At 42.3% G+C, this 18932-nt stretch overlaps 1 protein-coding gene across 13 annotated transcripts in view; it reads right to left on the reverse strand.

Moving 5' to 3' along the window:
* SHOC1 (shortage in chiasmata 1) overlaps nt 1-18932 on the reverse strand; it is a 91853-nt gene that overhangs the window by 31676 nt on the left and 41245 nt on the right. For 12 of the 13 annotated variants that reach the window (XM_053301036.1, XM_053301035.1, XM_053301034.1 and 9 more), the window contains 4 exons: nt 11246-11371; nt 8780-8956; nt 5540-5647; nt 661-845 (listed from right to left, as the gene is read on the reverse strand). In XM_053301036.1, coding sequence (XP_053157011.1) covers nt 661-845; nt 5540-5647; nt 8780-8956; nt 11246-11371 — 596 coding nt within the window. The remainder of the gene's footprint in view (nt 1-660; nt 846-5539; nt 5648-8779; nt 8957-11245; nt 11372-18932) is intronic. The other variant, XM_053301042.1, reaches the window with a different exon arrangement.

Here is an 18932-nt window from a genome sequence, read left to right on the forward strand (position 1 = left end):
TTACTTCTGTTTCTAAGAGCTCTTGCACCTGTGGGCAGCTGCAGCAACAGAATTTCAATGAAGGGGACAGATCTGCTGGCTGGGAAAGGCCCCATTTCAGCTGGCAGACTGGAGCTGTCCTCAACAGAGGATCTACACAGAATTCTCGATTTCCGGACTAATGGGTGTATGTGTGTGTCTGGATAAGGTTATTGTGTGGAAAATCAAGGCAAAAAGCACATGGTTGCAAAAGATACTAAAATAAATTTCCACAACACAAAACGTGCAGCTTTTGGGACACATAAGGCGATGAGCAACACAAAAAGCTTGTACACTGCTACACAAAATACTCTTTCAGACACAGAAAGCAATTTTTCTGCACAAGATCATGCAGCATATGCCTGGGACAGCAGTCGAGAGCAGAATGAAGAAGCAAAATGGCCAAACTTCTGGTTCTGCACACACTGACTAGAAAATTCAAAATCCAGGAATATCAGGGTTTGGAAAACTGAAGTTTCTCTGTACCAATGGGGAAGGCTGGAGCTCTCTCTCTCCACCAGTAGATCTACCAACGGGGAAGCATCCCATGTCTGACACTTTACATTGTAATTCAATATAATTCTAGCAATAAAATCTAATGTTGGTTTTCCTCAAACACAAACATTTGTATATTGTGTGTACCTTATTCTGCTCATCTGTATTGCTCTGCACCCACTTTAGCATTTTGAACTGCAGCTTGGTTATCTTCGGAGTGGCTTTATGCTCCTTCTGCTGGGCAAACTGCACAATCTTCAGCTGTCTCCAAATATTATCCATGCTAGAGCCTAGGAAGTCCTTATACCTATATTTTGCCTTGCACAAATATCCTTTTAAAAATAAGCACAGGTCATGTTGTTTACATGCTTTAAGCTTTTCCCTAGCAGCGACAGCACATCTTTATTTATTTTTTATTGTATTATATTTTTCATTTGATATTTGGTATTCAGATAGATTCTTCTTTTGTTTAGAGGTAGTGTCCATAAGGCAGCTAAAGATTAAACAAAATGCCAAAGAGTCTCCTATTATTTTGCAGTAGTAATAGTGGGTGAGGCAGAAACAAAACTGCAGAGTCAGCCCAGCTAGGGGCAGCTTGGTTCTCTCTCCTCTCTCTTCCCCCAGGGCCTCAGTAGTAAAAGTCAATACATATCTAAATCTCCCACAGCTCTCTCAAGTGTTTATGGAACCTGCTAGTTCTGCTATTTAGTTAGAAGTTTTCTAATTATGCTCCCCAATGCTGCATGCTGTTATGATGATGAGCCAACCCCTCCAAGGCTTAAAATAGGCCAAGAGTTTCCTCTTTCCATCTTTGGAAGAATTGTGTAGTGCCGGGGTTGGGGTTGGGGTGGTATTTCTGAGATCAGAAACAGCCTTGAGTAATGCGTGTTCTGAACTGACTGTGATCCTGAAACCTCATAGAAGACATTTTGTAAGAGCAATAACAGCTGTTAAGTGTATGCTATTATTATTATTTATTATTTTACATTTTTATATTCCGCTCTTCCTCCAAGGAGCCCAAAGCGGTGGTGTAGAGAGCCAGCGTGGTGTAGTGGTTAGAGTGCTGGACTAGGACTGGGGAGACCCCAGTTCAAATCCCCATTCAGCCATGAAACTAGCAGGGTGACTCTGGGCCATTCACTTCTCTCTCAGCCTAACCTACTTCACAGGGTTGTTGTGAGGAGAAACTTACGTATGTAGTGCACTGCTCTGGGCTCCTTGGAGGAAGAGTGGGATATAAATGTAAATAATAATAATAATAATAATAATATTTTTGTATTTTGGCTTAAACTGTATTTATATTTTGTATTTGTATTTTGGCTTAAATTGTTTTGGCTTAAACACCTAACAAGCCTTCATAAACAACTATCAAAACAGTTCAATCACATTTTGCAAGGAGGTGATATTGAACAATGGCTAACAACTGGGAAAACTCATCTCATAATGAAAGACCCAGCAAAAGGTGCAGTTCCAAGTAATTATAGACCGATAACCTGCCTGCCAACCATGTTCAAATTATTAACTGGAATAATAGCAGATGAAGTGATGCAACACTTATTAACTAACAAACAGCTTCCAGCTGAACAGAAAGGAAATTGCCCGAACACCAGAGGCACAAAAGACCAGCTGCTGATTGACAAAATGATTTTAGAAAATTGCAAGAGAAGAAAAACAAATCTAAGTATTGCATGGATTGACTACAAGAAAGCCTTCAATTCATTGCCTCACACATGGATATTAAAATATTTAGAAACAACTGGTGTCAGCAAAAACATTCAGATATTTATTTTAAAAAGCAATGAGCATGTGGAGTATACAGTTAACAATCAATGGCGAGACACTTGGACAGGTTAGCATTAGAAGAGGCATTTTCCAAGGGGACTCACTATCCCCTCTGTTGTTTGTAATCGCCATGACCCCACTTTCATAAATACTAAACAAAACAGGCCTTGGATACCAAACATCTAAAACATCAAGTCAAATCAACCATCTGCTGTACATGGACGATCTGAAGTTGTATGGAAAGTCCTAGTCAGAAATTGAATCACTGCTAAGCACTGTCCATATATTCAGTAGCGATATAGCAATGGAGTTTGGACTAAACAAGTGTGCTGCATTAATAATGAACAGAGGGAAAATAACAAAAACAGAAGGAATAGAACTGCCCAATGGAAGCAACATCAAGAACCTGGAAGAGAAAGAACATTACAAATACTTGGGCATTCTCCAGGCTGATAACATTGCACACACTGAAGTTCAAAGAAAAATTGGAAGTGAATACATCAGGAGAGTTAGAAAAATCCTCAAGTCTAAACTCAGTGGCGGGAACACCATACAAGCCATAAACACCTGGGCTATACCTGTTATCAGATACACTGCAGGGATAATAGACTGGACCCAGGCAGAGCTAGAGACGCTGGATCGTAAGACCAGGAAAATCATGACCATCAATCATGCTCTGCACCCCCGCAGTGATGTCGATAGGCTATACCTCCCTCGCAGCTCAGGTGGAAGAGGAATGCTGCAAGTCCATCAAACAGTAGGAGGAGGAGAAAAGAGGCCTTGAAGAATATATAAAGGACAGTGAAGAAGATGCACTTCAAATGGTCAATAACGCGAAGCTATTCAACACCAATGAAACAAAGCAGGCCTACAAGAAAGAACAAGTCAAGAACCAAGTAGGGATGTGCGGTTCGGTTTGGATCTGAACCGGTTTGGATCCGAACTGGTTTTGGTTCGGCAGTTCGGATCCGAATCGAACCACCCCCGGTTCGGATCCAAACTGACCCCCGATTCGGATCCACCCCCGGTTCGGATCCTGGGGGTGGTGCGTTTGAACCGGTTTGGACCTGTTAGGACTGGTTCGGATCTCAAAAAGTAGCTAGAATGGTAGCTGACACCCAGGGGTACCTGTCACCCAAACCCCAAAGCAATTGGACACTCGTACGATTTTTTATGAATTTTTGAAAATTATTATTATTTTTTCCTCATAGGATATAATGGTACTCGAACCAGGCCATTACTCCTTATTGTGGAGCACCCATGGGTGCCAACAACCATGCAAACCCTGAAGCAATCAGACACCCCTATGATTTTTTATGAATATTTGAAATATTTTTAATTATTTTTCTCATAGAGTATAATGGGACCCGAACCAGTCCATATCCCCTATTGTGGAGCACCTAGGGGCACAAAAGCAGGGTGGGTGGTAGACAGGCAGGGGTGACTACCACCCAAAAAATCCCAAGGCAATTGGACAATCCTCTGATTATTAGTGAATTGTTAAAGTATTTTTGAATTCCTCATAGAGAATAATGAGGATTGCAGCAAATGTATAGCTTCACGTCGGAGGGAAAGGGGTGTCGTAGAGTGGAGTATGGTGGGCGGTAGTTCCTAGGGTGGACAAGGAAGCTACCTGAATTATTTGAAAGGAATTGGGGAAAAGGGTGATTTTTGGTTCGGATCCAAACCGAACCAGGGGGTGGTTCGGACAAAACCAAAACCGAACCACCCCCTCCTGGTTTGGACCCGGTTCAGATCCGAACCGAACCGGACGAACCGGTTTTGTGTACATTCCTAGAACCGAGCAGAAAAATGGAGAAATAAGCCCCTGCATGGTCAATATTTGCACAATATAAGTGGAAAATCAGACATCACCAAGACCTGGCAATGGCTTAAGAATGGCAACTTGAAGAAAGAAACAGAGGGTTTAATACTGGCTGCGCAAGAACAGGCACTAAGAACAAATGCAATAAGAGCAAAAGTCGAAAAGTCAACAACAAACAGCAAGTGCCGCCTTTGTAAAGAAGCAGATGAAACAGTGGACCACCTAATCAGCTGTTGTAAAAAGATCGCACAGACTGACTACAAACAAAGGCATGACAAGGTAGCAGGGATGATACACTGGAACATCTGCAAAAAATATAAGCTACCTGTAGCCAAAAATTGGTGGGACCATAACATTGAAAAAGTTGTAGAAAATGAAGATGTAAAAATATTATGGGTCTTCCGACTACACACAGACAAACATCTGCCACACAATACACCAGATATAACTGTAGTCGAGAAGAAAGAAAAACAAGTTAAAATAATCAACATAGCAATACCAGGGGATAGCAGAATATAAGAAAAAGAAATAGAAAAAATCACCAAATACAAAGATCTACAAATTGAAATTGAAAGGCTGTGGCAGAAAAAGACCCAACTAATCCCAGTGGTAATTGGTGCCCTGGGTACAGTTCCAAAAGACCTTGAAGAGCACCTCAACACCATAGGGGTCACAGAAATCACCATCAGCCAATTACAAAAAGCAGCTTTACTGGGAACAGCCTATATTCTGCGACGATATCTATAATAACAGCAACAACATTGACAATAAAATTCATCCATCCCTGGTCCTTGGGAAGGACTCGATGTCTGGATAAAACAAATGAGTCAATAACACCTGTCTGACTGTGTAAACAAGAAATAATAATAATAATATGACATACTTAAGTTTCTCTTCACAACAACCCTGTGAAGTAGGTTAGGCTGAGAGAAAAGAGACTGGCCCAGAGTCACCCAGCAAGTATCATGGCTGAATGGGGATTTGAACTTGGGTCTACCCGGTCCTAATCCAGCACTCTAACCACTACACCACGCTGGCTTCTTGTATTAGGGTGTGTGTTAGGGGGTGGAAGCAAAGATTTGAGTAGAAAATTAGATTTTTCAACTATCTGGATACATTTTATGGTATATGCTGATCACAGAACAAAGAATTTATGTTCACAAGTGCTGTGACCACTTGTGAGAATTGCATAGCAATTCTCCCTTTCACAGATTCATAGATGAAAAAGTAGGGAGTTAGATAAACAAAGACCAGTTGAACTGCTATAAAAATCTGCCTTTACATAACCCAGCAATAAAAACTATTCAAAATATTAAAGGATTTTCACAGTATCATCATGTCTCTCCAATGATAATCTACAGTTGGTTAGGTTTTTGTTCATTAAAACAACAAATGAGTAAATTCATTTATAACACTAACCTAATGCAGTGTTCAAGCTACATGTTAGTAAGAGGTCTCGAACCGTTACCAGCAAATGCAGAATAGCAGCATGTTTGAATACTGTAATATCTCTTGCATCTTCTGTACCTATTGAAAATACCCAACAAAGTATGTTTTTTTAAAAATAATAATAATACAAACTCTAGTTAGTAAACATAATAATAAGATGATAATAAGGGAAGAGATCTGGTAGGGAAGAGAGCTGGTCTTGTGGTAGCAAGCATGACTTGTCCCCTTAGCTAAGCAGGGTCCACTGTGGTTGCATATGAATGGGAGACTTGATGTGTGAGCACTGTAAGATATTCCCCTTGTTGGAAGTGAAGGACTTTGCACTGTCTCTTGTCTCAGTGACATAGGAGGACAGACTAGTGAGTCAGAGGGTTAGAGGGTCAAGACATTGGTCATCCCTTCTCTACTGCTCTGACACTATCCCTTTGGAATGTAGATTGCTAATCTCGGGGACACTTCCTCCTTCCTCTCTCTCTTCTCTTCCTGTTCCTTCTACCGTGCAACATGCAAGCGTCTCTCCCTTGCACCATGTGTGCACAGAAGATGCAGAATCCATCTGCATCCAGCTAGATAGATAGATTAGATATTCTGTCTCCTCACTTTCCTATCTAGAATGGAGTTCCCTAATAAATACGACTTATATTGATTTGAAACTATGAACTGGCTCCAAGTTACTTTACTCTCAGCATACACGCATGCCTAACTAAATTCCACTGTGTTGTGCCTCTGTGCACTCTGCTATAATGAAAAAGGGTTTCTCTTACCAGAGAGAATTCCCAACACCCCTCAAGGGATGGAGCCGCTCTGGGAAGAGCAGAAGGTTTCAAGTTCCCTCTCTGGCTTCTCCAAGATAGGGTTGAGAGAGTTTCCTGCCTGCAACCTTGGAGAAGCCACTGCCAGTCCGTGAAGACAATACTGAGTCAGATGGACCTATGGTCTGACTATGGCAGCTTCCTATGTTCCTATGATATTGATGTTGATGGGGCTCGTTCCTGGGTCCGCTTAGCCAATCAGTCAGACACAAGGATTGGGAATTATTAATTGAGGTTTATTGCTCTGCAGTCAGCAATAGGTAATCAATAGGCTCATGCTCTCAAACCAATTACAGTTTGGTTACAGCTGCATCTTACATTTATACAGACAATCTAAATGGTGCTGACACCCTAGACACAGTATATGTGGCAATAAAATGGTGGTCTAAGTATCTAGTACGCATGCGAATGATTCGTTGTTCATCTGGTGATTACTCCTCATTTGGTTAAATTCTGTTTTCTTACAGTGGGAAGCTTAGCTGTCTTAGCAAGTTTCATAGATACAATTTAGCTGGAGAGAGATAATGACGTTAATCATGAGAGGCAGTGATGTCCCTGAGCTGGGCTGGGGTTACTTTAAGTTAAGATGAGGTTTTCTAAGTAAAATGGAGTTGCTTTGGTTTTTCTAAACACATCAATACAACAGTGATGAAATATGCACATTCCAAAAATCCACAAGTTTTCTCAAAGATCTCTTTTTAATGTGTAAAAAAACCAAACCATAAAACAGATGTCCAGAACTAGCAAATGTTTTGATGTAAGACATCAGCTTCAGTGCTATACACTAGTGGTTGAAGCATGCAGTAGCTAAACATCCTGACGCAGCAAGCTGACAGCAAATAACCAGTCCTATTACAGTACCAATGCCAGCCAATCCTGTTAAATATCTCATAATACGGAGGGAGAAAGTGAAAATACACACCCTTGCTCAATAGCCAATTAATTCCATCAGTTCCTTCATTTCCTCTTTTATATTTATAGTGGGATGAAGCTGTTCTATATACATTGCTTCCTTTATCTTCTGTTTTCTTATATCTGCCTCCACCACCAAATATATCTTTGTATTTACCGCTTTACCTTGATGGTTATCTTTAGCATGCACTGCACACTGCTTTTTCCAATCTTTATGCTGTATATTTGCCAAATGCTCCTTGTATCTTTTTATCATCTACCTGTCCCCTATAAAACTGCATGCATTCCATGCAAACCGTTTTATATATTTGACACTCTTTTTTGACATCATCCTTCATTATTCTCACAAATCTGATAATCCTCCATTCCATTCCATTCCATTCTTATCATACAGTCTTGACCTCACTAAATGCTGTCTCAAGGTCATAGGGTCAAAGATACAAGAGCCTAATTTTTATTTATTTATTTATTTATTTTTGCATTTATATACCGCCTTTCGTTAAAAGAAAACCCCAAGGTGGTTTACAAAACTTAAAACATACAATAAAAAGACAATAAAAACATCAAGCTAAAAAGTATAAAAACATATAAAAACAGGCATAAAAACAATACAACAGATAAAAACACACAGAAGCAGCAGTAAAAACGATTATGTAAAAGCCTGGGTAAAAAGCCAAGTCTTTACAAGCTTTCTAAAAGCCGTGATGGAGTCCGAGGAACGAATGGCCACTGGGAGAGCATTCCAGAGTCTAGGAGCAGCAACAGAGAAGGCCCTGTCCCGAGTGCACGACAGCCGGGCCTCCCTCATTGTCGGCACCCGGAGCAGGGCCCCCTCAGATGTCCTTGTCAAGCGGGCAGCAACCCTTGGGAGCAGGCGGTCCCTCAAATACCCCGGGCCCAAACCGTTTAGGGCTTTAAAGGTCAAAACCAGCACCTTGAAATGGACCCGGAAACGAACCGGCAGCCAGTGCAGCTCTTTCAAAATGGGGGTGATGTGTTCCCAATGGGCAGCTCCGGATAAAACCCTCGCTGTCGTGTTTTGCACTAGTTGCAGTTTCTGGATATTCTAATGTATACCTCTGAGTTGAGAACTCCCACAGATGTTGTGCCGCTACTGAAAAGGTCTTGCCTCTGGTACCCGCAAGCATGATGCAGTTCCAGGCAGGGTCTCTGGGACTGATCTAAGGGCTTGGGCAGGTTCATATACAGCAGTCTTTAAGGTAACCTGGTCACAGACTGTGTAGGGCAGTGGTGGCCAACCCGAGGCTCTCCAGCCGCTGTTGGACTACAACTCCCATAATTCCTAGCCACAATTTATTGCAAACAAGATGTGGCTAGTGAGGATAGATATCACTGTGCATTGTTTATAACAGGAATAAGGTTGCATGCCTGAAAGGTTATTCAGGAATATCAATTCCTTTAATATTAAGGAATTATTAATTCCTTTAATAATAGGCCTTTGAAGAACTATACTAGGAGAGGTTACCTGTCACACCTTGTTTAAAAGTATCGCTGATCACTTTCTCTTGCTGTTTTAAGAAAAATCTGGTGTCATCAAAATTAAGGGTAGCAAATCTCCAGTTATGCATGCCAAGACTCAGGAGTTCTTTCAAAACAGGAGCCGCTGTTGCTTCAAGAATATGATATGCCTCAAACTGGTTCTCTGGTGAAAACGAACAACAAAGGAAAAAACCTCAAGGTAACAACATGGGCTTAAATAACACACAGTCAGATTGGGAATGCAAACTGTTTTCATGCTATGCAACACAAAACTGAAACAACACACTTCTTTTATTCTAAGGTTAGTGAATGGTTTTTTCCAAATCAGCTATTTGATATAATACTACATAAACACTAGGTGGCACCATAGTTACATTTGTTTTTGAAAAAGAGATCTATTCAGACCCTATTGTAGTAGAAAACTCTACAAAGAAAAATATTGCACTTCAGTTTTGTCTTCATGCCAAAGTCAAATTAGCTGCTAAGTGTTATTTTACACCTTCAGCTACAGACATACTGGGAAGTCCTAAGTTTAAATCCCCACTTAGTCAAGAAGCTCACTGGGTGACTTTGGGACGGACACACACACACACACACACACCCCACACTAGTTTTGAAGATTCTGTTGGGGGAAACAACTATGTAAGCCACCCTGAGCCCTTTGGAACAAGAGTGGGATATATAACAAAACGAAACATAACATATTAGTCCATCACTTTTGCATATTGGTCTATCACTTTTGCATGGAGAAGGCCAAACATTTTTTGGTATACAGTTTCTGCAGCTGGGGGTTATACTGGGATTCTATTCACACAGACCTCTATGCAAACATGATGATCCAATGTGTGGATGTTAGCAATGGAACAGTAAGCAAGGTTCTGATCCCTTGACCACATGCTGGTATGATGCAGCATCAGGGTCCCACTATAAGCACTCATTTGTCCATATGCCCACCTTTGGGAGGAAAGCATGCAAAACAATAACAACAACAACAAAAACGTGTTGGTCCTACCAAGATATACTGATAAGTTTATTACTTGGACAAACTTGTCTCTTTAAATTTCACCACAATTTCAAACAATCATATATAAAATGAATATGAAAATGATGAATATTTATATACCGTATTTTACGGACTATAAGACGCTACGGACTATAAGACGCACCTTAATTTTAATCCAGTTTTTCAGAGTTTTAACATATTAAACTGTTAAAACATATAAGACGCTCCTGAATTTTGGCGGATATTTTTCGAGGAAAAAAGTGAGTCTTATAGTCCATAAAATATGGTACCGCTTTTCAACAGAAGTTCCTAAAGTAGTTTACATAGATACAAATAAGTAAAATGGCACCCTGTCCTCAAAGGGCTTGCAATCTAGAAAAGAAACATAAGATAGACACCAGTAAGATAGACACCACTGGAGGTATGCTATGCTGGGGATGGATAGGGCCAGTTGTTCTCTCCCTGCTAAATAAAGAGAATCACCACTTTAAAAAGGTGCCTCTTTTGTTCAGTAAACATACTCACTGTCTACCATTAGTTAGCATAAGCAGTGTCATAAATTGGAACATGATATATCACGCCAGTGTTTTTAGACTTTCCACATTAACTTTTCTACCAAGGAACTCCTGCTGTATCTGCCATAGAACCCATGTATTTTGCATGGGACTCTTGGGCATATTCTAGGCTGCACAGTCAGTTCTCATGAAGCACTGACCTGACTAATTCAGCCTTCTTGTTATTCTGTGAGAAAAGAGGACACTGCTCTAGTATATATCCAACACTCCTCTATTACAAGAGAAGGTGGGTAATGATGGGCAAGTTATCTTTCAGGGAAGTTTGTTTTGATCTGCAAATTGCTGATCGTCTAACTGAGAACCCCCAGGTTCTCCAGAATGCAATTTGAAAAATGAAGTATAAAAAGAAACTTTTAACTATCAGGTGCTTTAAAACAGGGGTTCCCAACAGGGGGCACAAGTACCTCTAGGGATACTTGAAATGCTCCCAGGGTTGATTCAGAGCCCTCCTACCTCTCCATGATGCAGCCACTCTACCCCCTATTGGAGCAGCCTGCTTCATAACTGTAACATTTGAATGTGCGCGCCCACACCCCAGTATTTTAGTTAGGGAGACACTGGCTCATAGCCACACTAAGCAGCCTTATTGAAATTAATGGGACAAGTTTACTTGTCAGTACTCATTTCAGAATTTCAGGACTCATGAGTATTTCAGTATATTATTTCAGTACTTATTTCAGTACTCATGAGTAACTTAGTCTGGATATAAGCCAGTGACTGGAGTAGCCTTTCTCATAAATGTAATATTTAAATTTGCATACACACACTAACACATCTCCATGGGATAGCTGAGCTGGAGGTTTGTGACAGAAGGACACGGTTTGTGACACTTGTTAAAAAAGCCTGGGAACCCCTGCCTTAAAGTATCTCGTACCTGATGCTTTAATCTGTATGGAGACGATTTCTTCATTTTCCTTTGTTTCCATAGGGACTGCAGGATGAGGGACAACAGGATTGTCATGGGTTTCAAATGCTGGGCTCTCTTCCTTAGCAACTGGAACTGAAGAAAGGCAAACAAAACTATACTGCACAGTTCTAACACTTTACTTTTTCCAATGCAACAATTTGCACACACCTTATTTAATCATTTGTAAACTCTGAGCAGTCTATTTTGGGAAAGATTTGAAGACTGATGCCTTTTCAGGTGTTAGGTGAGCTAACTGGTTATGTTCCATGCATGACAAGCAACATGGGGCCTGTGACGATCCCCCAAATGACCTTTGCTCGTTCACGTGGCAGACTGCATGGATGGCACAGTCTCAAGAAGTGACTGTTGCAGAAACCTGCCATGATTTGTCACCTCTTTTCTTGCTCACTTCATGTATATGGTAGGAAGCCTGCCTTGGATAATGTTTGATCACCTGGAAAGCCTGAGAACGTCTATAGAGAATGTCAACATAGAGATGCAGTTTTAGCCTGAGTTGACTAAATGGTAACATAAGAGATGTTTTTGCAGCACAGATGTTTTACTATGGTGTATTTACAACAGAGATTGCTATAATGCTGCACTGGCCAATTTTTTTTTTTTTAAATAGTAAAACACATCTTTCCTTAAAAGCACATTTTCCTCCTTAAAAGTGATAGTGTAATATAGTAATTAATTCTGAATATTAATAGGTTTGAATTAAAACCACAGTGAAATGCACCTCTCAGATCAGAGTTATTATTGTCTTCCCTCACTCCCCAGGATAGTTTAACCCTCAGTTAAGAAAGCTTGAGGCTGTTCTCATGCACACCCTAACCCAGGCTAGGGAAGCCCAGGCTAGGTTAGGCTGTGCGTGAGAACCACCAGGATTTGGCCAGGCAGTCCCCCTAGCCCTGGTTTTGAAACCCGGCTCTTAGCCAGGTTTTAAAAGGGCTTGAGCAAGCGCTTAACCTGGGCTCTGGGATTGTGTGTTCACTGGGGCTACGTTCAGCCCCAGGGGACTCAGAGGTAAGCGCCTAGAGTGTTCATCTCCTGGGCCCCAATGCATCGCACATGTAGTATGGTGCACTGTGGGATATTTGGAGGCTGGGACGTGTTGTCCTGGCTTCCAGACTCCCTGCTGCACCACACAGTGTAGATTGTCTGGGAGTGTGGTTCATGCTCGCAGCCACAGGCAAGCTCTCGTCAGGGGGTGGGGAGGTGAGTTAAACCAGCCTCTCCACCCACTCGCCTGGCGTCCCACCTGCCTGGTAGTGTGAAAAACCTCCTTAGCTATGAACGGAAGTTCCTAGAAAACATTTATGTGTAGACAAAGAGGTACTTCATAATTTATGAGTAGCCGCATCCCTCACTCTTACAGACATGCATTAGTTTTGTCATGTGTGAAGACACTGTACCAGAACATTACATTTTGGGGATCTTACACCAACACTGTCTGTTACGGTATTACAGAGACTTCAGGGAACCGGCAAACTAGGGTAGATCTTGTATTGCACCAGAACCTATGATTTTTGGGACAAATCATTTTGATATAAAAGAAAGAAGAACAGAAGTACTACAACTCGGTGTTGTAGTAATTTCTTGCCTACTCTTTCTGGTTTTGAATAACACAGAAAAACATATTTTGTAATATATTCTCCAGCACAATTTCCCACTCATAACTCTGTGGCATAGACTGTCACAAATTGCTGCAAAGCCCTTAAAGCATGTGCTGTCACAACAATTGCTACACCCCATCCAAAGTACTGATAAAATGGTCAAGTCACAGAAGCAGGCTGTTACCTAGGTTAAAAAAGGAAGGTTCAGTTAATTGGTTTCAGTTAAATGTGTTCTGATATGGCAGTTAGCCGAGTAATTAACTTGCACCCAAATGCAAAAACCACTTTGTCAAAAATCTAGAGGACAAGTGAGAAATTCATGCAGAGCTTTCAGCCTTGCACTCATCATAATGATGTCTCTGGGAATGTATCCCCACCTGCTATCTAGAGCAGGGCTAGTCCTATCATTAGGCAAAATGAGGCAGGCTGCTCCAGGCAACAGATTTTGAGTGCCATTACAGGGCAGGGATTTGTATGTCATTTAATTAAAGATAATAGGCCTGTTCCAGTCCTTCCCCTATGCATACCACAATAGGCATGCATGGTCCCTCCACGAAAATAGCGGTCTGCACATGAAAAGAAATGTCAAAAGTAGGGGACTCTCAAAAGTGGGAGGCAGGGAAGGAGAAAGGATGTGGCAAGGGACTGAATTGTCCTCTTTTTTTAACTATCACAGACCAGCAGAATGTAAGTAAAATACAGAACCCACAAGCAAAAGTTTACGATACATCATACAGCGTACACACAAATCCATCATAAAAAGATAAGGAGGGTTGACACTACTTAATCAATTCACTGCAACAGGCAGAAGCAGCCGCAGAGAACTTAGCATCGGCGACTCTATGAGGCTGTTCTCACGCACAGCCAAGACTGGGCTAAGGCAGCCAAGCCTGGTCTTGGCTGTGCGTGAGAAGCAGCAGGAGGTAAGTGGCTGCTTGTGGCAAATCCGCCTGCGGAGCCTGCCTCTTAAACAGGGTTAAGGGAGTGAACGCTCCCTTAGCCCCGTTTTTGTGACTGTCTGTCAGCGCCGGCTGCTTGTAGCCGGTGCTGAGAGACTGCAGGGTTCTTGGCTGTTCTTGTTCTTTGCCCCACAATGCTCTACACACTTGGTGGGATTTCCAGGGGCTGGGATGGCAAGCCTTGGCCCCCGACCTTCCGGGCTGCCAGGGGCTGCCAGCAATTGTCTGGGTGGACAATCCGCCCACCCAGGAAGGACGGAGGAATAGTCTGCGGGGAAGGTCGGTTCGAGCAGCCTTCCCCACCTCCAGGCCCTTCTCACTGATTGTGAGAAAGGGCTCTATCTGCGATACAAGAATTCTGGTAGAGAGAAGAAAGCAAAAACAAGAAACAAAAACCCATCAAAACCTGGCATATTTTGTAAAATAGGGGTAATAAAATCAGCATGGATCTCTTGCTAGAAAGGACAATACAGAATTGTTCTCTATAATTTTACTGATGGGGCAAGAAAGAAGATGCCATTTGGATTTTCCATCTCGGGCATCAACAGTTTGGATCATTCTGGATCTAGGGTATCCATGAATGGTTATTATCTTCACATTACTAATTGTATCAAGACTTTCTTGCATTGGGGACAGACTGTTCAATTCACAGAATATCAGGCATGCCTCAGTTCCCTTGAAATAAAAAGGACTTTACACTGGTTTTAAACAGAGCCGGGCTGTGATGTCATTCAGTTAATAAGGTAATTTGATCCTAAACCCCTGCTAACTGGGTAAAGAGGCACCTTTTAACGTGGTCACTGATTCTCTTTTATTTAGCAGGGTGACAGTAACTGGCTCTATCCAGCCCCAGCACAGCATCTCCAGTGACTGTTGCTAGTGTCTATCTTATTTTTTCTTTTTAGATCGTGAGCCCTTTGGGGACAGGGAGCCATCTTATTTATCTTATTATTTCTCTGTGTAAACTGTCCTGAGCCATTTTTGGAAGGGCGGCATAGAAATCAAATAAATAAATAAATAAATAGATAAATAAATAAATAGATAGATAAATAAATAAATAAATAAATAAGTGCCACTTCTCACTGCCACAATAGCACCTGAAACTGATGTGAATTTTATTTTAAATGGCGGTCACAGCAGCCTGCCTAGAATACAATTTGAAAAATTATTTCAAAACCCACTGAGAGCCGATTGCTATGTAACTTGCATTCTTTCCTGTTAAGGAGGTCCTAATCAGCAAGCTTCACAATCTGAAACCGCCATTGCATGAAGGCCAGCCTGTCATGATGCTACCAGATCTATGCAAAGGAACACTGCAAAGACTGAACACTTCTCGCCTATTCACATCCAGGCTCAGAAAAGCAGGAGTACTCTGTAGATGGAATTTCCATTCCGATTATTAGTCTTCCATTCCGATTATTAGATCATTTTGCACCCAGAGACGAAAGTTTGGGTGGTATATAAATTTGATGAATGAATGAATGAATGAATGTTCAGTTCTGATATGGAGGCCCTTGGTTGTACACAGTCTACTAATTGCTTCAGGCTCTTAGGGCACAATTCAGGGCCTTGCTGAATCCTCTTTTTCCCCTCCCCTGGCATCCTCCTGCCTGTGAACAGCTCCAAGTGTCCAGCAGCACACACTGGGGAACAGACTGGGGTGTGGCTTGAATTAACAATCACTATTACTATTGTAAGGTACTTTCATACTAAATTAATGTGCAACCTACACCCATTTTCAAGTGTGACAATCACACTTCATAGTCTTTTCATTCTGTGTGCCATTGGAAGCCAAGATTGGCACTGACGTCCCAACACAGGGACACAGAGCAAAATGCCTGTGTGCATACATATGTCACAAAAGATAATGGATACATGCTAATTTAACTGTCATTGCTTTCCCCAAAGGATCCTAGAACTGTGGTTTGATTAAGGTACTAAAATTTTATCTATCTATCTATCTATCTATCTATCTATCTATTTAACGTATTTCTATACCGTCCAAAACTTACGTCTCCATTAGAAATCTTCCATTAGAGATCCTTAGCCATTCTAGACTCTAGACTCCTGCCCTCTTCACTGAACTACAGTTCTAAGGATTCCCCCTATGGAGGGGGAATGATTGTTAAACCAGCTTATCTCCATGGTGTAGATGTGCTCTAAATTATATCTGCCTCTAACTGTGCCTCTTTCTTGTCTCACGGGTTTTCAGAGGCATTGGATGGTTGGTGGTGATCCGTCCCCTGACGTCATCGCCTTTGCACCCCCCACCTCCCGCTGGCACTTTTGTCCCTGCACCACTTGCTTGTTGGGGAGGGCAACCGGCTGCACTTCCAGGTTTTGGCACTGGTCATGTCCCTTGCACCAGCACATCAACAGAGGGGGGATGGCTGGCATTAGAACACATTGCCTGCCCCTCTCCCAGTTGGAGAGTGGTTCCTTAACTGATTGGGTGCTTATGTCAGCAAAGCGTCCAGCCAGTTTAAGCTGGTTGGAACCACATGTCAACTCGAAGAGGAGGGGGAGATGGGCAGTGTGGCCATGTTCTGATCCCAGCCACACCCCCTGCATCAATGTGTTGACACCAGTGCAAGGGGCGTGACCAGTGTCAAACCTTTTGAAAGCCTTTCGCCTTCCCAGCTATTCATTGGCTGGCTGGCTGCTTTTGGTGTGTGTGTGTGTGTGTCCGTCCTAGAACACTGGTGCCCCAGGGACATTTGTCATCTCCCCCCACTGGTCCATATGTAGCTTTAACTGTTTTTATTAATTGAAGAAAAACCATTCTGATCCCCAGTTGTTCTAGGTTTTATAAATAAAAAGTATTCTAAAAGCTTTGTCATAAAAATTACAATTTTGAATGTAATATTGTGGATAAGAAAGTACCCTCTTTCTTGGCACAACTGCAGTATAAGCACCACCTTATACTGGAAACCTACACATAACTATATGCTTCCAGCTTTCACCCAGAACTCACTACATTATTCATTGTCTATTGCCTGGCCCTTCAATAGCATTTGTTCCAGCTTATCTGACAGGGACTCACACCTGAGGGATTTTCAGTCGGCACCTAACAAAGTAAAGGAACAGATTGAAAGATAGACTGGTACCCAGGGACAACCTACTACATGCCAACAGACATGTAGGACAGACCTAAAAAGGAAAATGGCAGAAGACCACTGGCTGCTGCCTACAACTCCCAGCTAAACCTATTCCAACATATCAACAATGACTTATAGCCCATCCTGGACAACAATACTTCTCTTTCATGGGCCTTGGGTGGTAGGCCTATCTTTACCTACAGACAATCCCTGAAACTTAAAAGGCTGTTCATAAGCAACAAATACAGGAAACTGACCATGTTGCAAACCCTGAGACCAGCTCTGTCCCCACATCTACTCAAAGACTATCATTACAAGACACAATTATAAAGCGACATTATGGGGCTCATTCACTTGTTCAGTCTTCAGTCTGGTATATGCTATTATCTGCCAACAGTGCCATTCTGCTGTCTACATAGGGGGAAAACAGGTTGTTTACCTCTAACTTCTGATCTCTGTGGGGATCCATGGTCACTCACAACTGGGTCTTCTGCGCCTGTGCAGTAGGCCCATGGAAGAACTGTTAGCTCTGTTTAGGCGCTCCGGCCCTTTAAGGCATAGTGATATCAGAATCTTCAAAGGGTGCCGATAGAACAGACTGTAGAGCGCCTCCCTCTTCGATTCCTGAATCAGCTGCTTTGAAGAGGCTGACAACATCCAGAGGTAGAAGAAGACAATCAAAAATCACAGCAGCACAGGGATGTAAACAGTTCTTGTCAAAGAATAAGCTAACAGAGGGGATGGCTGGGTGGGTGTTGTGAGTGACCATGGATCCCCACAGGTATAAGTTACAGGTAAGCAACCTGTTTATCTCTGTAGAGATCCATGGTCCCTCACAACTGGGTGAATGACTAGCTCCCATATAAGGAAGTGGGCGCTAGTAGTTATAGCACTTTCTTTAAGACCGCCCGAACAAAATTGGCCTCTGAAGCAAAGCCCAAGTCCACAGCATAGTATCAGACAAAGGGCAGGTCCGAGGACCAGGTAGCAGCCCTGCATATGTCCTACATACTGATGCCTGACATGTGGGCAGCTGAGGTAGCCATGGATCTAGTGGAATGTGCCCTGATCTTGGATCAAGGCTGAACGCCTTGCTTCTTATAACAGTAAAATATTAGTTGTATCAGCCAGTTGGACAATCTTTGTCTAGAAATGACAAAACCTTTACTAGCTCCTGCATACGAGATGAACAGTTTATTTGACCACCTGAATACCTTTGTGCAGTCTAGGAAGTAAAGAAGATGCCTTGAACATCCAGGAAATGCACAGAATGTTCAGGGGATGTAGAGGGGTCACAGAAAAATGTAGGCAGAACAAAGTCCTGGTTGATATGAAAGTCTGATACGATTTTAGGATGGGGGTTAGAATCCAGATATAGGACCACCTTGTTCGGGTAAAATTTAGTATAAGGGGAGTCTGCCCTTAGTGCAGCGAGTTCACTGACCCACCTTGCCGATGTGATAGCAACGAGCAAGGCGGTTTTCAGGCATAGCAGTCTTATGGAAGACGACAGCAGTGGTTCAAAGGGGACCTCTGTAAGTGTGGACAGCACAAGCGAGAGGCTCCAAAGCTCAATGGATGCCCACACTGGAGGGTATAAGTTGTTAACCCCCTTCAGAAAGCGTTTTGAGTCAGGATGGACAAAGACCGACTTGCCATCCCAGCCCTGGTAGTGAGCTGAAATGGAGTCCACTATCATGCTTAACGACCTGAAAGTATCTGTAATAGAACCTAGTGTGCATTGAGGAAGGTGGAACTCATTCTATGGCATCCTTTTGGAGCAGTGAAGAAACCTCTTCTTCAAAGATAGGTGTTGGTTGGGTATATTTTGTGCCCACATGGGTGGGTAGATATTCAAGAGCTCTAAAAAGTTAATATGGAGCTCCCATTGCTGTGAGTTCCACAGGCCTCATGTCCTCAGAGAACCACAGTGAGCAGCCCAACCCTGCATGGATGCATCAGTAGTGACCGACACAGTAGG

This window comes from Hemicordylus capensis, chromosome 2 (genome assembly GCF_027244095.1).
Source record: "Hemicordylus capensis ecotype Gifberg chromosome 2, rHemCap1.1.pri, whole genome shotgun sequence".
NCBI classification, from domain to species: Eukaryota; Metazoa; Chordata; class Lepidosauria; order Squamata; family Cordylidae; genus Hemicordylus; species Hemicordylus capensis.